The sequence below is a fragment of the Rhododendron vialii genome, chromosome 5a (assembly GCF_030253575.1).
Source record: "Rhododendron vialii isolate Sample 1 chromosome 5a, ASM3025357v1".
Classification (NCBI taxonomy): Eukaryota; Viridiplantae; Streptophyta; class Magnoliopsida; order Ericales; family Ericaceae; genus Rhododendron; species Rhododendron vialii.
In genome coordinates, this window is record NC_080561.1 from 17,181,835 (window position 1) to 17,204,188 (window position 22,354).

Genomic DNA, 22,354 nt, shown 5'->3' on the forward strand with positions numbered 1-22,354 from the left:
ATGCATTAAACTTTTGGGGTATATCTAAACCCTAGATTTTCTTGTACTTGTACTCTTTTATAAACTAATGGGGAGAATCCTAGCCTTTTTATTTAATTGGGGTACTTGGTACCACACCTATATTTAATATAGGGCTTTTGTCACATGCCTTAAAGGACAACTTTAATTATTTTAAATAAAAGTTTCCTTTTAACCTTTGTCCATTGGACAATAAAAGTTAGGGGAATTATTGTCCATTGGGTAAAAGGTTTATTCTTTCAACTAGTACATGGGCTCATTAAATTAATATTTTCTTAAACCCCATGTGATGAAAGTACACATTATTTTATTATTAAAAGTACTTAGTAGCCTTAATAGCCTTTAAAGCCTAAGATTTTCCTAAGTACTCCTTTATTATTTTATATTGGGGTTTTGTACCCAATTGGTTTAATTTATTGGGGAGTTGATCTTCCTAGAGTACATTAGTACATTAGTTTATTTATTTATTGGAAACATGTGTTTAATTAAGATTCTTACTTGATTTTGTAAAATCTTGTACTATGTACCTTTCTTATTCTTTCTTTCATTTATATATATATATATATATGTGTGTGTGTGTGTGTGTGTGTGTAGTGTACCTTTGCAAGAGAGAGAGAGAGAGAGAGATTGTCGAGAGAGAGAGAGAGGGAGAGAGAGAGAGAAGGAAGAAAGGAGGAAGATGGGTTGTACCTTGACTTGACCTTCCTCATCCTTTCAAATCCTTGGTGATATCTTTCTTCCTAGCTAAGAAACTTCCTCCATTGTCCTTCCATATTTGTTTTATGACCAAATCTTGTACCATTGTCTCCAAATCTTCCCACAAATCTTCCATAATCCCATCCAAGGACAAATCCTAGCCATGCAAGCCTACCTTTTAGCCTAACCTAGCCATGCAAGCCTAGGGTTAGACTTTGATCTTTCAAAGATTGCATGCCATGTGTCAAAATTTGAGGTAGAGAGAGAGAGAGGGGGGCCGGCCAAGAAGAGAGGAGAGAGAGCGAAGGTTTTTTTTATAAGTTGGACCCCATTCCAAGCATTGAACTCACACCTTCTCACTTTGCTCCAACTTCTCTCTAGAAATTCTTGTTCTTTCTTTAGTTCTTCTTTGTTCTTGAGTGTTCTTGTGTTCTTCAAGAAACTCAATCTAAGCCGCCATTAAACCACCACTCGACCACACTTCGATCTATAAAGTAGAGTAGTGTTAGTCAAGAAGAAGTTTTGAGAGAAAACCTTTCTCTTTCGAAGCTACCGGAGACCACCGTAGGAAGTTACTCTGCCCGACCACCGACGTACTTTCCGTAGCCGACTAACCTTCCGTAGCCGACTACCGCCAAGAAGTAAGGTAGAACCCCTTGACCACTAAACTCAACGTATATGTAAGGAAATCCTTACTTACTTCCTATTTACTTACTTACTCAAGTATAGCGTTGTTGTTACCTATTTACTTTAAGTATTCGTATTTTGATCTTTAGGATGGTTATGAGTATACGTATATGAGTTGATTGTATTACTTGTGGTATGTGATAAAGCATAAGTGATTTCACTCCGAAGACGTCCGTACATGTGGCATTGTGCTTTGAATAAAGCATAAGTGATACACTCCAAAGGCGTCCGTATATGTGGCGTTATGCTATAAGTAGTAATTGAGCGTGATAAGTAATATAGAATTGGATGATCTTGTTAGTATGTTTCATGCTTACCGCGGAGTCTATACATGTAACGAGACACGAGAATCGAGAAAGTAGAAATATGACACCTAGGGTGTGGTTAATTAAAAGAAATGTTTTCCGAGGAAGGAAATATTTTTGAAACTACATAATGACAGGTTTTGGGTGGCATTATGTGAGTTGTGTGCGTGTGTAAAAGAAACATTTGCAAAGGTTTTTGAAATGTTTTGAAGATCGCAATGTGGCCGGACGTGGTAGCCCATTGTGTGATGTGTGTTTTTGTGTGTGTTCCAATGGGATCCGGGAAAAACGGAACCATTGTGAGGTTGTGTGTGTGCCAATGGGAACCCGGCGCGGCGGAACCATTGTGAGGATACTCGGGAACCCGGCGCGGCGGAACCGAGGTTGGGTGTGTGTAGCTTGGTTATCCGCGGTACGGAGCCAATGCAAATATTTTTGTGTGCCAATGGGAACCCGGCGCGGCGGAACCATTGTGACGATACTTGGGAACCCGGCGCGGCGGAACCAAGGTTGGGTGTGTAGCTTGGTTATCCGCGGTACGGAGCCAATGCAAATATTTTTGTGTGCCAATGGGAACCCGGCGCGGCGGAATCTTTGTGAGGATACTTGGGAACCCGGCGCGGCGGAACCATGGTTGGGTTTGTAGCTTGGTTATCCGCGGTACGGAGCCAATGCAAAAATTTTTGTGTGCCAATGGGAACCCGGCGCGGCGGAACCATTGTGAGGATACTTGGGAACCTGGCGCGGCGGAACCAAGGTTGGGTGTGTAGCTTGGTTATCCGCGGTACGGAGCCAATGCAAATTGTGTGTGTTAAACAAATGATTTTTGAGAGGTTGTTTTGTAAATGAAATTGTTGACACAGTCTACGATGAGTCGCGTAGGAGAAACCCGAAAATCTTGGACACCAACAATAGATGATTAATGAGTGTGGATGTGTCATTGATTAACTATGTATATACTTATCATGTGGAAATTGATGTTGTATTATAGCTTAGTTTGTAAGTTATGGGTTAGCGGGTATGGGATTACTCTGTTGAGCTTTGTAGCTCACGGTGTTGCCTTTTGGTGACCCTGACATATTATATCGGTGGTGACGCTGGTATAATGTGTCAGATCTTGTAGATGATCAAGATGAACAGTACACCTTGGAGGCTTTTGGAGCTGAGGAGCTGGCTAGGATGGAGAAGAAGGAGGAGCTGTAGTTAGGAACCTTAGAACCCCCTTCATTTGTGTAAATATTGAACTCTTGTGAGAGTATTTGTTGTAATGAGAGCCAGACTCCATTTGATGTTATCAATAAAATGTCATTTTAACGTACCCAAAATTCGAGGCGTTACAGACATCCCCATTATTTTTATTGATAGGTACTAAAGTGGTCCTTCTCCATTCGTCGGGCATCTTCCTTGTTATAATAATCTTGTTAAACAACTTCGTCAACCAAGTCACCCCCAGGTCACCTAGACTTTTCCACGCTTCAATAGGGATACCATCTGGTCCTAAGGCCTTACCCGGTTTCATCCTTTTCAAAGCTTTGACCACTTGGAACTTTTGTATTCTTCGATAAAATTCATATTCTATATTCTCGCCAGGTACATACTCTTCCTCCCCCACCAAAGCTTCCTTCATGTTTCTCATTTAACAACTTCTCGAAATACGATTTCCATCTATCCCTGATTGCTTCGTCTTTTACCAACATCACCGAATCAATAGCTTTTATACACTTAACTTGAGAAACGTCTTTAGCTCTCCTTTCTCGCAACTTGGCAAGTTTATAAATAACCTTTTCTCCATTTTTACTAACGAGTCTAGCGTAGAAATTCTCATAGGCTTTCAACTTAGCATCCCTAACAGCTTTCTTAGCTTCCTTGCTAGCTTGCTTATAACCCTGAAAATTTTCCTCATTCCGGTCCTTTGGCCACTTTTAAAGCACTCCTTCTTGGCTTTTACCTTGGTTTGAACCTTGTCATTCCACCACCATGTCTCTTTAGAAATTGGACCTTTTCCCTTCGACTCCCCGAGAACTTCTCTCGATATTCTTCTAATACCCTCAGCTATGGTATTCCACATATTGTCACTATCTCCTTCCACTCCCCACTGTACTTCTTGAGACATTCTTTCCTTGAATACCTCTAGTTTCTCCCCTCTTAGGCCTTACCATTTAGTTCGTGGGCATCTAGTTTCCTTCCTCTTTCTAATATTCCCCTTGAGACTAATATCTAACACCAAAAGTCTATGCTGTGCCACTAGACACTCTCCTGGAATAACCTTACAATCCTTACATGTCAAGCGGTCTGCACCTCTAGCGAGAAAGTAGTCAATTTGGCTTTTATTAGGTCCGCTCTCAAAGGTAATTAAATGCTCTTCTCGCTTCCTATAGAGGGTATTTCCCACTATAAGGTCAAAAGCTACTGCAAAATCTAAAATCCTCCGACCACCTTCGTTAAGGTCCCCAAAACCAAAGCCACCGTGTGCCTTCTCATACCCTTGCTTATGCACTCCCACATGGCCATTGAAATCGCCTCCTATATATAGCTTCTCCCCAAAAGGTATATCTTGAACCACGTCATCCATCTGCTCCCAGAATTGCTCTTTAATGAGATCATCCAAACCTACTTGGGGTGCGTAAGCACTAATAATATTAACTATGCTCCCTCCGATCACAAGCTTAACTAAAATAATCCGATCTCATTTCCTCGTGACTGTAACTACCGAATCTTTCAGGTGTTTATCTACTACGATACCTACTCCATTTCTATGTCTATTCTTACCCATATAGTAGAGCTTATAACCTGTGTTCTCTATTTCCCTAGCTTTCTCCCCTACCCACTTAGTTTCCTGAAGACAAGCTATACTAATCTTCCTCCTAAGCATGGTGTCAACTAGCTCCCTAGTCTTACCCGTTAATGTCCCTATATTCCAAGTTGCTAAACGAATCCTATAATCCTGGGCTAGCTTCTTTACCCGTGCTCGTCCAGGTACACATGGGAACCCTTGCTCACTTATCACCACACCCTAGCGCCGGTGTGGCGCCCCTTGCTCATTTTTCGAAGCACCCGAAGGCAGGCACAATGCGTCGCTTAAAGGGAACGCTCTAACATGTTCCGTTATCATATTTGGATTCATGTCATAGAGATCTGATGGGTTTTTTACATGCTGGCTGTCAGCAACCTAATGCAGAACCCTCCTCCTTTATCCGGGCTTGGGACCGGCTGGGGAATAAAGATAAGGCTCTAAGCACAAACCAGGCGAAGTTACATTCACACAAATATACATAAAAAAAATTCATGGTTCACAAAATTATTAAAATAGTTACACATATCCACATTATTAAATTAAATAAATTCAAATTAGGAACGGGTCTCTACATAAACTCTGCATATTGACTATCATTTAGGATTTACGTGTTACGTGCCTATTATATATCTATGCTAATAGGGTTTGAATAGTTGTATTATATTATCATCTTTTTGAAAATCATTGTTTATCATTAAACGTGAAACCAAAATTTTACCATTGCGATGCCTTTGGAGGACCAAATAGTGAGGAACCCCCTGGCCACAAAAAGTAGTCTTGAAACCAATGACCAAGACACCAATGTTGATGATAAGCCTGCCACCCCAACAGCAATGCTAACATCGATGTCAGAGTTAACGTACACCCTAACCCAATATCAGAGAATCTAGCAAGATCAACAACTGCTATGAGCGATTGCCACCACATCTATTTCGACATCCCACTTCAAGCACCTTAGGCTTCTCAAAGTTGTAGACCGATGATTAAAGCGTGAGGCTGTCTATGATATGCAATCACCGACCACTTATAATCTAGGCAAACTGAGCCCGACATTGCCACCAATATCATAGATTAAACTAATGGAAAAGCTACCCATAGTCATGAACATCCGAGAAGACAACGAGCATTCTCTTGCATTAAAGGGTAGAAGAGAGTACTGACAATCGAGCGTATAATTCCCATTCTCAACCAATCGATCATATTCTAACTAATCACTATATTAGTCTTGCTAAATTTTTTTCCCTTTCACAATCACCTTGATAGTGACCTTTCATTCCTAGAGCTACGAACAACTTGAACATAAGTCATTGGAATTCTCTTATACTTCTATCATTGATATATTTTTTTTTTGCACCACTCTTTGATGAGTGAGTATTCCTTAGAATTTTTCTTGTTCAAAATTTGACTTGACAAGATTCTATGTTATATCAACAATCCACTCAGTTATAAAAATAACCTTCCTAAATCACTTGCAGTTTTACAAACCTAGTACCATCCTTTAATTATTTAGCTGAGATCAATATCGCTAGTTTTTGTAATTCTTGCTATTCATGTAGTATACGTATGGGGACTAGTCACTACTCTCGATTCCTCTAAATTCTTTGATATAATCTAAAAACTTCTCTCCGTTCATTCAAATGTTGAAATTCTAAACCACAATACAATCATCATTGTGGGTGTTTTCGAAATACCTTTGTAGCACATTTATTTTTCCTTCTTACTTGAGTTGTGTATTTGCTCTTGAATGATAATATCCAATTCTTGAAAAATCCGTAACTTATTCTCTTTTTGGAAAGGTTTGATGAGCCATTTTCATATCTGTACACCTAAACTCATCTTCTGGACAACTAGAATTAGATTCTTGTTTTGAAACACATTTGGCCGACGTGATTTAAAAGATATATCCATATGCAATTACAATTTCCTAACTTTCTGTTTTTAAAATGGTATCGATACGGCTTTTCTAAGTATCGATACCGCCTTCAAATGCTTGGGCTTTTCAGCTTCCAGCCTCCAGCTTGGCTTCCAACGTCCTTGGCCACCCATCGGGTCTTCAATGCTTGATTCTTTGGCCCCAATGGCTTCATTCCTTGATCACTTTTGGGTTTTGGATGCCTCCGGCTTGCTTTAAGCTTTAAGACTCTCTTATTAAGCGGGTTTCCTACAAAATAAAGTAACATACCCTACATGCAATATCAAATAAAAAGCTAGATTAATTAAACATAAAGTAGTAAAACTAAGGACGAAAGCACTAAGAATATGCATTATTGGGTGCTTATCACACCCCCCAACTTGAGTTTTGCTAGTCCCTAGCAAATTAAAACTAAAAGAAAGCAGTTTGAACTATACAATCCTTCCGGCAAAACTTAAAACACATGCTCACCTTTATTTTCAACTTAAACAAGAATTCACAAACCTAATCATTCATTGCATTCTACGTCTTGCAGCTGAAAACTCGATTAAGCGACTAAGTGTAAAACGAGTGATAAGCAAGCTAAAAGGACTTGTATCCATAAACGAAAGGGGATACGGCTCGCAACAACGCGATTCAAAACTAGCAACCATATTCCACAAAAGTGCTTGGAAGAAAGGCGATGATGAAAGACAAGATCATGCCATTTTATGAAAAGCACTTATTGAATGGAAATTTAACTAACAATTGAAAATTTGAACAACGAAAAGGAAAACATGCCACAACTAAATATGCTAACTATAACGTATTGAATCACAAATGGAATAACTACGCATTCAAGATCAACTAAGGACTTTTATTAGCTTATATTGATAGAGGTTAGCAAGAAAAAGGGAAAACTTTGCAAAAGTGTCGACGGCCTATACTAGCTTGGTAAACTAACCAAATGGCCATCGACACACCCCTAACTAACCATGAGCAAGTTATCCTACTAGACTTGACTACTGACATACTAACTACTAAGCAAAACATGAACTAAACAAAGTCCACCGACTCAATTAAACGAAAATAAACCTAAGGATAGAATGGAAGGCATGTCAACCCTCCGAGACCCCGACCAAGTTAGGGGATTTTTAATTGAGGCCTCTAGGTGTTTCCTTCTCTTCTTTCCATCTCTCTCATTCTCCATCATTCCAATCTGGTTCATTACCCCCGAATTCGTCACTATCCTCCTCTTCAACAATTGGAGGCGGGGCGTACGGCTCACTAGTAGTTCCTTCTGCTCGTCAAGCTAGCCACTCCAAACGATGATCCATGCGGGCTTGTCTCCCAGCCGTCTCTCGACGCTCCTTTTTGCCTTTCCTTAGGCTCCCAATAATTGAGACGCCTTGGCAAAATAACTTCTTGTACCAAGTAGGCTTCGGTGCACTCTGGGCCAGCATAGAGGTCAAGTACGTCCCGCCGGGCAAATTCTTTGGTGCTCCAGATTGGGACGTGCACTTTGTCAAAATGCTACTATTTATCACCCCCGGCTCAAGCTTTGCCTTTTCCGCATACTTTTGCCCGGTCACCTCATATTTCCTACAAATCTTCGTGATCAAGCATGGATATGGCATTCTCGTCTGCAAAGTGGCCACAGTTTTGAACTTCACAATTTGCCCAAAAATGTACTCCACCCAATCGGCTTTCAAACCCGGTTGCGCAAAGGCAAATAGCAACTCTTCTTCCTCCTCACTCGGTTATTCTCGGTTCCCCGGGGGTTGATGTTGAAGTGCACAAATTGGTTCAAAAGCTTGTACTCTGGTTTGAACTTTTCGGGCATGTGGAGGTCTTCAGCTTTAGCGGGGTTGATATACAAACCTGGGCTATGTCGCAACGCATAGCAAAATTCTCCCTCGGGTAATTAATTTCATGGGCAGCCGGGCGTTGGTAATCTAAAGCAGCAGCAATTTTATAATGGTTCACCAACACCTTAACCCGTCCAACCCTGAACACTACAATAGCATCCTGCTCATGCTCAGCACCCACCTCCGGGATTTTCATATTCTTATAAAACTTAGCGACTAATGCACGATTATAACCAGGGTTCTCGCCAAAGAAATAGGACAAACCTTGTGCCTCGATAGCCCGAATAGCCTGGTGATCTGCCCCAAAGCTAGCCACATCCATGTGGCATTAGTTCTTTGCAGTCCTTTTCTTCATGGATTCCTTCCACTTCTTTTGCCTATCCTGCCAGACTTGCTCCGACGTATGCTTCCTCCGCACCCCAATGGTCGCACCAGATTGAATCGGTTGATCCATCATCTCCTCCTCCTCGATGAATTGATCAAGGATTTCATCGTCCTTTTCGATTTTGGGTTGGTAAGAGGAGGAGGCCGCATGCTTGCCTTTTTGAGCAGTTTCCTTGATTCTAGGCATGGTAAAGGTTGGGTTTTTGGATTTGGGGGTTTTTGAGAGTGAGGGAGTTGAAATAAGTGGGTTTATGGGTAAATATGGTTAGGGGAGTGAGGTATTTTAGTAATGTAGGGAGAAAAGAGGAGTATTTCATATATATACATATATATATATATATAGAGAGAGAGAGAGAGAGACGTGGGTTACTTGGATTTTTTGGATCTTGGTTGAAAATCCTTGAAAATCTTTGATTCGAGGCTTGAAACGTGTAGAGGGGATGATTTGGTGAAAGAATGGTGAGATTTGGTGGAGTATTGAGTGTTTTTGAAGGATTTTGGAGTTAGGGTTTCAGAGGTTTTGGACGGCGACTATGGCAGTTTTAGAGAGAATGGGGTTTGGAAGATGAAGGTCGGCCGTCAAACCTGTTCATATTCGCCAGAAGATCGATCGGTATCGATACGCAGTTTCTTGTATCGATACCGGTTTGCAATGCCAGCTTCCTGATCTCACTATTTTGAAATGGTATCGATACGGTGTTTTTGCGTATCGATACCGAGAGCCTTTCTCGGATTTCCAAAGTTGCCAACCCATTTTGCTAATGCTCCTTTGCACCCAAAATACACCAAACGAGCACTTGAAAAACACTCGGAGCCTTACAACTCAAAATTTTACCTACTTTTGAAGCACCACACATCCATCCAAACATCTGGTTCCCTAAGGTTGATAGTAAGGTGACTCAAACTTGGCTTTATTCAAAGGACAATGGGACTCATATGTGGTTTTTTTTACACAAAAATGCCTTATATCCTTTCCTGAATGCGCGACAAATTCCATGACTATTCAAAACATACAGTTAACACACCTAGGCATGACATGAGATTATTGACCTAATCTACGAACATACTAGACATGAAATGCTGGGATATGGACAATGCTTACTCAAAACTACACGTGACACCTAGACCGCTCAATCTAAATCATGCATACAAGTCAAGAAGCACAGACTCTTAGATTATACCAAACTCTTACCAATTGAGAACTCAAAGAGCATGCGTCAAGTTAAGAAAAGGCATGCGTCAAGTTAAGAAAAGAGTTAAAAACCTATGACAAAAGGAAGGATTGCAAGTAAAAACTTTTATTAATTTTTAAAATTTTTGAATTTTTTCATCATTCTTTTTTTTTTGAATTTTTTTCAAATTTTGAAACAAAAATGAAATAAATAGCACATAGCTAACCCCACCCCCAACTTAAAGCGATGTTATGCCCTCATAGCATGAAGAACAAGAGCAAAGAAAGGAAGAGTCAGCAAATGTACCTTCCAAGGGGAATGTCAACCCTTAAATACCTCGACCAAGTTGGAGGATTTGATGCCAATGTCTTGTTCCGGCCTGATTTGATGCTTCTAGGGTTCACTCATTCGGTTCTGCCAACTCGGAACCATAGCCAGTCACACAGGGTCATATCCAAGGCTTTATTGGACTAACAACCGCGGTGCTTAGCCACACCCATGCTTAGGGCTCCTGAACGCCTCACTTACCCTGGCTTTAGGCCCAAATTGCCAAGGCTGGTGTGGTAGCATGTTAACCCTGCAGAAGACTTAAGAGAATGACTTTCCCCAAGACAAAGGACATTAGAACCACCGGCCCGTGTTATCTGGCTTCAAACCAAACAAAACATAAAAGATATGACATAAAGAAAACATAAAGACATGCAAAACAAATGAAAGAAACACTACCTTATCATCACACGATCAAACGAGTCATACTTTTCATCCCATTTCCTACCGGTGGGGTAAGAAATGGGTGGCTATACTAGACTGTTGAGATTTGTTATGCTAGCACCCATAATAAAATTTACCGCTTGACCTCGCCAAACAATTAAGTCTAGCGTCCCCTATGATCAAATCAAAGCAAGAAAAAACACAACCTAGCATGCACTCAAGGAAATATCAAATCTCACCCATAGACCTAAGCTGCCGCCCATAGGGGCATATTCGGAGAGCATGGATCGTTAATGATAAACTATTACCAAGAAGAACTAATTAAAGCCCTTTTTTTCACTAGCACGTTGGTGAAATCTTTTAACATGTGAATCATCTCCAAGACTTTATTGAATGCAAAACATAAAAGAATGTAACAAAACATAACAAAACATGATGAAACAAGAAAGAAAGAAATATGTACAATATATACAAATTTAATATCAGAACTCGGAGCGTCCAAGTCACGGCTAGACTCTGCCAAACAATAAAGTCCAACGTCCTCCAAGATCATAACCAGGCAAGCAACAAGATAGAGCCAAGCGCGAAAGCACGGGAATATCAAGGCCTAGCCTAAGGATCTATACCGCCCCCATAAGGGCTAATCTGGAAGACGTGAGTGTTTCACTGTGAATTACTCCTATGAAAAGAACTAATTAAAGTCCTATGTCACTGATACTAAATATTTGCCCTTCGAACCGGAGCTGGGCACACGATCCTTATTTTAATAGTGGCGTGCGAAGCTATATATACCCAAGTCAACGGTGGGTAACCCCTGCCCGGGGGCCGGGTCCGACAAATAGTTAAGTTCAACGGTTACACTTTCGCTCCCCGTGCAAATGTAATGAAAACAAACTAAACCAATCGATCGACCGTGTAAACTGGATTGATCAACTCTTCATCCGGTTCTCCAACCTCAAAAGTTCCAAGAAATGGTTTGAGCTTTTGGCCATTCACTTTAAATGATTTACCATTAATTGGATTCAAAACATCGATAGCACCATGGGGATAATCATATTCAACAACATAAGGGCCAGCCCAACGAGAACGTAATTTACCAGGAAATAAATGAAGCTTAGAGTTGTATAGGAGTACCTTCTGTCCAACCTCAAAGTCTTTCCGGTAAATTCACTTGTCGTGGAAGGCCTTGACTTTTTCTTTATAGATGGTGGTGTTGTCATAAGCATCTCTCTAGATCTCCTCAAGCTCATTGAGTTGGAGCCTTTGGTGTGCTCCGGCGGTAGGTAAATGATAATTCAATGCTTTGATCGCCCAATATGCCTTGTGCTCAACCTCGATCGAAAGATGGCACGCTTTCCCAAAAACCAACCGATACGGTGAAGCCCCTAAGAAAGTCTTGTATGCCTTACGATATGCCCACAGTGCATCGTTTAAATGAAGACTCCAATCTTTCCTATTCGGATTCACAGTCTTCTCCAAGATGTGCTTGATTTCCCTATTAGCTAACTCAGCTTGCCCATTCGTTTGCGGATGATAAGCGGTGGAGACCTTGTGAGTGATACCGTACTTCTTCATCAACGCTTCAAAAATGCAATTGCAAAAATGAGTGCCCTGGTCACTGATGATAGCTCTCGGCATCCCAAAACGTGATAAAATGTTATCCTTAAGGAACTCCACTACCACCTTGGCATCATTTGTGCGTGTTGCAATGGCTTCAACCCATTTCGATACATAATCAACCACCAACAGGATGTACAAATTACCAAAAGAAAACAAGGAATGGTCCCATGAAGTCAATGCCTCAACAATAAAAAATCTCAACTACTAGAATGTTTGTTAGTGGCATTTGGTCCTTCCGAGTAACACTTCCAAGCTTTTGGTAGCGTTCACAAGCGATGCAAAAGTGATAGGCGTCCTTGTGCAAAGTTGGCCAATAGAACCCACACTGTAGTACCTTGGCGGAAGTCTTCTTAGACGAGTAGTGGCCCCCACAAGCTTCTGAATGGCAAAACTCAAGAATTCTCCGTTGATCCAAATCTGGGACGCAATGGCGCACTATTTGATCTTGGCAATACTTGAAGAGATAGGGGTCGTCATATGAGAACATCCGTACTTCATGAAGGAAACGACGACGTTCTTGAGGAGACCAATGCGGTGGTAAGAGACCCGTAGCCAAATATTTCACAATGTTGGCAAACCATGGGGCACTCGAAACGGCCAGCAACTATTCATCCAGAAACGTGTCCACGATAGGAAGACTCAGAGTAGGATCCACAAACTGTAACCTTGATAAGTGATCAACTACTACGTTCTCAACACCCTTCTTATCCTTGATGGTTAAATTGAATCCTTGGAGAAGTAGAATCCATCTTATCAATCAGGCTTTGGCATCCTGCTTGGTGAGTAAGTACTTGAGAGGGGAGTGGTCCGTATACACGATAATAGGAGCGCCACCAATTAGGTACAATCGAAACTTGTCAAGAGCAAACACCACCGCAAGTAACTCCTTCTCTGTGGTAGTGTAATTCATTTGGGCGTCATTCAATGTCTTACTCGCATAGTGGATCACATACGGATGCTTGTCTTTCCTTTTCCCCAATACAGCACCTACAGCATAATCACTTGCATCACACATAAGTTCAAACGGGAGGCTCCAATCCGATAGTTGCACAATCGGAGGAGTGGTAAGACTAGCCTTTAACTTGGTGAAAGCTTGCTCACACGCATGGGTCCACTCGAACGGAACATCTTTGGAAAGAAGTTGGCACAGGGGCCAGAGATAGCACTAAAGTCCTTGATGAATCTACGATAGAATCCGGCATGCCCGAGAAATGAAAGGATATCCTTCACGCACTTTGGAGCTGGGAGATTGGAAATGAGGTCAATCTTTGCCTTGTCCACCGCGATACCCTCGGAAGAAATGATGTGCCCCAAAACAATACCCTGAGTGACCATGAAATGACATTTTTCCCAATTCAGCACCAAGTTCTTCTCTTTACACCTTGTCAACACTTTCCCTAGATTGGCCAAGCATGACTCGAATGAGTCACCAAATACAGAGAAATCTTCCATGAAAACCTCTACTATCTTCTCGACCATATCACTAAAGATCCCCATCATGCATCGGGAAAAAGTTCCCGGAGCATTGCACAAACCAAACGGCATACGACGATAAGCGAAAGTTCTGAAGGGGCAAGTGAATGTCGTCTTCTCTTGATCCTCTAGAGCAACTTCAATTTGGTTGCAATCGGAATATCCATCCAAGAAACAGTAGAATGCGTGCGCGGATATCCTTTCCAATATCTTATCAATAAACAGTAAAGGAAAATGATCCTTTCTTGTGCTTGCGTTGAGTTTTCGATAATCAATACAAACCCGCCATCCCGTCTGAACACGTGTTGGCACGAGCTCGTTCTCTTCATTGCGTACAGCTGTAACTCCGGATTTCTTCGGTACAACTTGAATCGGACTCACCCATTTACTATCGGCGATGGGGTAAATGATTCCCACATCCAGAAGCTTCAAAACCTCCGCACGTACTACATCCTTCATGGTAGGGTTCAAGTGGCATTGGGGTTGTCGGGACGGCTTGACATTATCCTCCAAAGCGATATGATGATAGCAAAATGTAGCGTCAATCCCTTTAATATCAGCAATGGTCCACTCTATAGCCTTCATGTGCCTCCTCAATAAATTGATCAATTCCATCTCTTAGAGGTTCCCAAGAGAGGAAGAAATAACCACAGGATAGGTTTCATTATCTCCAAGGAAAACATACTTCAAAGTGTCAGGCAAAGGTTTCAACTCCAATTTCGGTGGCTCAACACTAGATGGAAGGACCTTCTTCTCTATCAGGGGTAGCTCTTCAAATTCTTCAAACTTTGGAGTCCAAGAATTCATAGCACAAACTTCATCCTCCTCATTGTGCAGCGAATATAAATAGTTCACCTCGGAAGATTCAAGAAATTCGGCCTCCTCAGCCATGAGAGCAACTTCCAAAGGATCACTATAGAGCAACTCGTCCAAGTGTTCTTCTACAAGAGTATCAATAAGGCTCACTTTATTCACGTTCTCGTCATCCCCCATTTGACTACCAACATTAAAAACATTTACCTCCATCTTCATGTCACCAAAAGTCATATTGAGAAGTCCATTCCGACAGTTGATAACCGCATCTGTCGTGGCTAGAAAGAATCTTTCAAGAATCACCGGAGTAAAGGCAGCAGAAGAGTTGGTTGAATTTGTATCAAGAATCACGAAATCCACCGGATAAATAAATTGATCAACTTGCACCAAAACATCTTTTACTACCCCTCTTGGCACACGAACGCTCCGATCGGCCAATTGGAGTGTGACATGAGTCGGTTTCATCTCCCCTAACCCAAGTTCTTGGTATACGGAATAAGGTAGTAAATTAATGCTAGCACCAAGATCGAGTAAGGTTTGTTCGATACGTTTTCCTTCCATAGCGACGGCAATGGTAGGGCTCCACGGATCCTTGTATTTCGGAGTGATATTCATTTGGATGATAGAACTCACTTGCTCAGTGAGAAATATCTTATTTTGAACATTGAGTTTATGCTTTCGAGTGCACATACGAAGGACTTTGCTTGACCGCATCCATGAGAGGAATGTTGATCTTCACTTGATTGAATAATTCATGCAACTCCGCAGCCAAGGCCTTCAAGCAATTAGGATATGGTTCCGGTGTTGGAATAACTCGAGGATCCGGTACACTCTCTTTCTCCTTGCCTTTATTCTTGTCTTCTTCTTCTAAAATCTCCTTACTTGCCTCCTTGGGAGATTCCTCATGGGTTGATGTTGGAGTTGAACAATCGGTAGGAGGGGGTAACAAGGTAGGTTCCGGAGGCATCACCACTTGATTATCCACCATCTTGTCACTTCAAAGAGATATAATAGCCTTTGCTTGCTCGGGGAAAGTAACCAAAGAGCTAGCAAAGTGAAGACCTTGAGAAAGTGCATTGATTAGGAGTAGTCTGCGGATTAGGTTAAGGCTGTGTTGGAAACTTCCCCTTCTTTTGCTGTAACAAACCCACCATTGTTGTCAACTTGCTCAATTGATTCCTGATGTCACCCATCATTTGAGTTTGTTGTTCATTGATGATGATTGTTTGCCCTTACAAGAACATATTCAGTTGATCTTCCAATGAACGTTTCAGGGGTTGTTGCTGAAATTGGCTAAGTTTGGAAAGGGCCCCGAAGGAGCAAAACCTGGCAGACCTTGCACTTAAGGAAAACAAAAATCATTTTGAGGTTGCTTCCATGGTAACTATGAAGCGGGAGGTGGAACTTAAGAAGAACCCGCATCATTTGATTGGTTCCATCGAAAAGCTGGATGTTGTCTTGTTCCCGGATTGTAAGATTGAGAAAAGGGATCAAAACGTTGCACTGCGTGTACCTCCTCCGGAGCAATCCCATTAATCACATTCTTGAGAGCGGGAATATTGGGCCATGCCTCGGTAGAATGGCCCACCATTTCACATATGACACACACCTCTTCCACTTAATGTACTACTTTCACCTCCTGAGATTGAGCATTCTTCAATTCCAACTTATCGAGCTTCCGAGAAATTTCCTCCAAGCGAGTCTCAAAAGAACTTTGCTCAGCAATAGAGAATTTTTCCAAACTAGTAGGACCTTGATTGTGCATTGCCCTCTCTCTCCAGGATTTGCAAACTGCCATGTTTAAGTTTTCTCAGCCAACTTCTCATAATAGTCCCAAGCATCCTCAGGTGTTTTCCCCATAAAGTAGCCACCACCCATTGTGTCTAGAAGTTGTTTACTCTCTTGAGAACACCCCATGTAGAAGTAATTGACTTGCAGATATAAAGGAAAGTTATGATGAGGAACCGCCATGAGTAAGTCCTTATACCGTTCCCAATACTTGTGAAAAGTCTCTCCGTCCCTTTGCTTAAAATTCTGAATCTGATCCATAAGCAACTTTGTTTGGCTGGCCAAAAAGAACTCGGTCGTGAAAGCATCTTGAACTTCTCCCCAGTTGCGCAGTGACCGAGGCTTCAGAGAATTAAGCCATTGTTTCACCTTATCCTTCAAAGTGAATGGAAACAGCTTGAGGCGAGCCCGATCTAGTTGATTATGAGCAGGTACGAAGGAGTGCAGAACAGACTCAAATTCACAGATATGAGAATACGAATCCTCCAACTCTCGACCCCGAAATTTTGGAACCACCCTTAAATACTCAGCTTTGAAATCAAATGCATTCCCAGCAGCTAGAGTCGGAATAACTATAGGCGATACTTGAGGACCCCGTTCTAGATTAAGATATTCACGCAAAGTACGAACTGCTGCTTCTTCGGCCATTGGGCCTTTGCGATGATATTTTTGATGTAATTTGTGAGGCAGAGAATGTTCCGGATATGCCCGAGAAATACTCCGGATTTTAGGCGGAAGAAGACCGATGAAGCCGATTAGAAATAGGGCTTCGGTATACAGGCATACACAAACAACTACTAACTACCAACAAAGTACCGGACTGGAGGGTCTAAGCCGCCACCTCATCTCAGCAACAGAATATGCAAGGGGTTATGCCACGACCTTGGCTAAGCAATGCAATGAACTAACGTAATTAACTAAACTATAATAACTAAAAACAGACTCAGTATTTAACTTAGCTTCGTTACACCTCAGGTTATGATATGAAGATAGGTTAGAGGTACCACTAAGCTAAATACGAGCTACCAAACATACTACTAAACTACTAGATGAAAGCGGGGTACTTACAGTGGTTTATCGAACCTCCAAAAAAGGCATAATAAGATAATCCCTAGCAACGGCACAAAAAATGCTTCATTCATCGATATTTCAATATATGATCACCCCAAGAGTAGGGTAAATATGTCCATTGAAGCATAATAATCCGGAAGTCCGCGATCGTACCCAAGAGAATATCATCATGGCTTGATTGGATTCGTAGATACAAGTATTGTGGCCTTGAAGCGGCTAACTATTAGATGTAGTTCGAGGTGAACTAAAAGTGTGATGAAAATGTGATTTGAAAATGATTTAAACTAAGCGGCTAGGTCTAGGGGATTTCAACACCCAGAACTCGAATCAATCAGCTCTCTCTCGAATTACTTGGTTAGATATACGCATCAACGATCTCCTAACCCGAAGGATTTATCATTAAGCTCATTTACTAGAAAAATGAGTCAAAATACCAAGCTAATTCTAGCATTCATCTAGCAAACACAAGGGATGACATAGCTTTAAGCATCTATGCGTGGCAAGTAGGCTTGCTCTTGCCTGCACATGATCAAAGAGGTTAACACCACCGAGATTTGATAAACAAACACGAACTACCTTGATTTTCCAACTAACAATGAAGATTTATTGAGAGAAAAGCATGATTAATTCAAATCATGGAGTGTTAATCACCCCATGACCAAGCCTAATTAACTATTCACTCATGCTAGAAATTGAATCCACAAAGCTAAACATTGAAAACATGGCGGAAATTAAATTAAATTAGAGAGTAATATAGATCTAGAGTAGAGCTACAACTTTAATAAAGAGTAAAATGGCAAACAACAATTAATTAAGGAAGAAAATGAAGGATTTAATCAAGAACAATCAAGAACACTAGTAAAAGTGAGCAACAAGTAAAGAAAATCCTACTTAGATCTAAAAAGTGCAATAAAATCTCTTATCTCTTCGGATATGTGACATAATGGGGTATTTATACAAGTCCACATTAGTTGTAACGCCCCGAATTTTGGGTATGTTAAAAAGGACATTTTATTGATAACATCAAATGGAGTCTGGCTCTTATTACAACAAAACTCCTACAAGAGTTCAATATTTACAAAAATGAAGGGGGTTCTACGGTTCCTAACTACAGCTCCTCAGCTCCTCCATTCTTGCCAGCCCCTCAGCTCCAAAAGCCTCCACGGTGAACTGCTTACCCTGATCATCTACAAAATCTGACACATTATACCGGCGTCGCCACCCATATAATATGTCAGGGTCACCAAAAAGGCAACACCGTGAGCTACGAAGCTCAGCAGAGTAATCACATACCCGCTAACCCATAACTTAAAACAAAGCTATAATACAACATCAATTTCCACATGATACATATATACGCAGCTAATCAATGACACATCCACATTCGTTAATCAACTATCGTTGGTGTCCAAGATTTTCTGTGTATCTCCTACGCGACTCATCGTAGACAGTGTCAACATTTTCATTTACAAAACAATCTTTCAAAAACCATTTGTTTAACACAAAACATTTGCATTGGCTCCGTACCGCGGATAACCAAGCTACACACCCCAACCTCGGTTCCGCCGTTCCGGTCTCCCGAGTATCCTCACAATGGTTCCGCCATCCCGGGTTCCCATTGGCACACAAAAATATTTGCATTGACTCCGTACCGCGGACAACCAAGCAACACACCCAACCTCGGTTCCGCCGTTTCGGACTCCCGAGTATCCTCACAATGGTTCCGCCGTCCCGGGTTCCCATTGGCACACAAAAAAAAATATTTGCATTGGCTCCGTACCGCGGATAACCAAGCCATACCTCACCATGGTTCCGCCGCTCCGGTTTCCCATGGGAACGCACGCATTTCAAAACCCTCGGTTCCGCCGCTCCGGGTTCCCAATTGGGGTTTTCGAAATCTAAAAACCTCGGTTCCGCCGCTCTGGGTTCCTGAGTATGCCCACAATGATTCCGCCGCTCCGGGTTCTCATTGGGTTTTTCAACACACACCACACAATGGGCTACCATGTCCGGCCACATTGCGGTTTTCAAAACATTTCAAAAATCGTTCGTTTAACTCACCCAACCTCGGTTCCGCCGTTCCGGACTCACGAGTATCCTCACAATGGTTCCGCCGTCCCGGTCTCCCATTGGCACACAACACACACACACAATGCCACACAAAACTGGTCATTATGTTGTTTCAAAATATTTCCTTCCTCGAAAAACGTTTCTTTTAATTAACCACACCCTAGGTGTCATATTTCTACTTTCTCGATTCTCGTGTCTCATTACATGCAAAGACTTCGCGGTAGGACAAAAATAAACAGGAATCATTCTAACAGGATCATCCAATTCTATATTACTTATCACGCTCAATCACTACTTATAGCATAACGCCACATGTACGGACGCCCTTGGAGTGTATCACTTATGCTTTATTCAAAGCACAACGCCACATGTACGGACGTGTTTGGAGTGAAATCACTTATGCTTTATCACATACCACAAGTAATACAAGCAACTCATATACGCATACTCATAACTATCTTAAAGATCAAAACTACAAATACTTCGAGGTAAGTACGTAAATAAAGATAACCTACTTTATACTTGAGTAGGTAAATAAATAGGGAGTAAGTAAATGGAAAGTAAGTAAGGATTTCCTTACAGTTCTTCTAGGCGGTAGTCGGCTATGGAAGGTTAGTCGGCTATCGGAAAGTACGTCGGTGGTCAGGCGGAGTAACTTCCTACGGTGGTCTCCTGTAGCTTCGAAAGAGAAAGGTTTCTCTCGAAACTTCTACTTGACTATTACTACTACTACTTTTGGATCGAGAGGGTGGTCGAGTGGCGGTTTAGTGGCGGCCTAGGTTGAGTTTCTTGAAGAACTCAAGAACACTCAAGAACAAAGAAGAACTAAAGAAAGAACAAGAATTTCTAGAGAGAAGTTGCTAGGTGAAGGTGTGAGTTCAATGCTTGGAATGGGGTCCTATTTATAGAAAAACCTTGGCTCTCTCTCCTCTCTTCATGGCCGGCCCCCCTCTCTCTCTCTCTCTACCTCAAATTTTGACATTTGTCAAGCACTTATGGAAGGTCAAAGTCTAATTGCTAGGCTTGCATGGCTAGGTTAGGCTAAAAGGTAGGTTTGCATGGCTAGTTTGTACCAAGGATGGGATTTATGGAAGATTTGTTTGGAAAGAAGGAGACAATGGTACAAGATTTGGTTTTAAACAAATATGGAAGGACAATGGAGGAAGTTTCTTAGCTAGGAAGGAAGATATCACCAAGGATTGAAAAGATGAGAAAGATCAAGGAAGGTACAAACAAAATCTCTCCCTCTCTCTCTCTCCTATCTCGGCTCTCTCTCTCCTCTCCCTCTCTCTCGGCCTCTCTCCCTCTCTCGGCCTCTCTCTCTCCTCTCTCTCTCCCTAGTACACACACACACACACACACACAATGTATATATATATAACTAGAAAGAATAAGAAAGTACAAAGTACAAAGATTCACAAAATCAAATACCCAATAAAGAAATCCAATTAGGCACATGTTTGACTAAACAAAATAGACAAGTGTACAAATGTACTCTAGGAAGATCAACTCTCCAATAAATTAATCCAATTGGGTACAAAACCCCAATACAAAACAATATTAAGGGTACTTTTAAGAATCTTATGCCTTAAAGGCTACTAAGGCTAATCAGTACTTTCAAATTAAAATATTGGTACTTCATCACATGGGAATTTAGGAAAAATGACTAGTTGAAAGAATACTCTTTTACCCAATGGATAATAAACCCCCTAACATTTATTGTCCAATGGATAATAGCTACTAGGAAACTTTTATAGTAAAATAATCAAAAAGGTACCTTAAAGTAATTTTATAAAAGTCTATAATAGTACTTTGTCCAAATCTTTCTTTAAACCCATTTAATATAAAGAATTGGATTTCTATTATCCAATGGATAATAGTTCCCCTAACTTTTATTGTCCAAAGGACAAAGAATAAAACCAAATTAATAAAAGGAAATAAATAAGTAATTTCTAGGGTTGAAAAGGTTGACTTGTCATATCAACTTTTTTGGAAGGTTCCCTAGTCACATCGGTACTTTATTTAGTCAAAAGACTCTATTATCCAAGGGTCACTAACTTCCCTAACGGTTATTACCCAATGAATAATAGTTTCCCTTGCGGTTCATAACCAAAGGATAAAAGGAGTACAAGTACCTTTTATTTGAAAATAAGATTTTTGAAAGACTACATGTACTTTTATAATAAAAAGTTTATTATCCAATGGACAAAAATTACCCTTATGGTTATTAACCAATGGATAATGGAGGGGTGGGAGAATCCCCAATAAACAAAGAATAAATGTACTTTGCACATGTTTTTATAAACCATTAACATATTATATCTTGTACTTACCAAAAATATTTTAATAGGAGGCCTATTGTCCAATGGACAAAGATTACCCTAACCATTATGGACCAATGGGTAAAGGCAAAAGGTTCAAAAGTTTCAAAAGGTCCAAAAGGTTCATTTAGTAACTAGGTAAGTTGGTTGCTCGGTTCCTCAAAGTAGTCGGTTGGAAACTAACTAAATTGGTCACGTAGGGTTTCTAGTCGAGACCAAAATCTAACTACGACGAAACTTAACAAGAAAACATATAGCCACATAAAAGAAAATAAGTAATTCAATAAAATTCAAATATTTAACGAAACTTTTACTGACCAAAATTCAGGGTCGTTACATTAGTACACAAAATATCCCAAAGGATGCCCTAAAAATCCACTTACGAAGGCACTCGATATCGATACGTAAAATAGTGTATCGATACCGGATCACTTTGAACAGTTCTACTAGGCCGCCTAAACGAACCGGTATCGATACAGCAATACGGGGTATCGATACCCATAAGCAATTACAATTTCCAAACTTTCTACTTTTAAATGGTATCGATACGGCTTTTCTGAGTATCGATACCGCCTTCAAATGCTCGGGCTTTTCAGCTTCCGGCCTCCGATTTGGCTTCCAACATCCTTGGCCACCTGTCTGGTCTTCAACGCTTGATTCTTTGGCCTCGAT

The 22,354-nt window shown here is 41.1% G+C and overlaps 2 protein-coding genes across 2 annotated transcripts; both read right to left on the reverse strand.

Annotated features, from left to right (window-relative positions):
• Positions 1-3,858: 3,858 nt before the first annotated feature.
• Positions 3,859-5,427, reverse strand: LOC131327642 (uncharacterized). The gene is made up of 4 exons (XM_058360788.1): positions 5,372-5,427; positions 5,219-5,316; positions 4,417-4,616; positions 3,859-4,278 (listed from the first exon to the last, which is right to left on the reverse strand). The coding sequence occupies exons 1-4, from the start codon at positions 5,425-5,427 to the stop codon at positions 3,859-3,861; spliced, it is 774 nt and encodes a 257-aa protein (XP_058216771.1).
• Positions 5,428-14,237: 8,810 nt separating this feature from the next.
• Positions 14,238-15,047, reverse strand: LOC131327643 (uncharacterized). The gene has a single exon (XM_058360789.1). It carries the CDS (start codon positions 15,045-15,047, stop codon positions 14,238-14,240), a length of 810 nt encoding a protein of 269 aa, XP_058216772.1.
• Between the last annotated feature and the right edge of the window lie 7,307 nt (positions 15,048-22,354).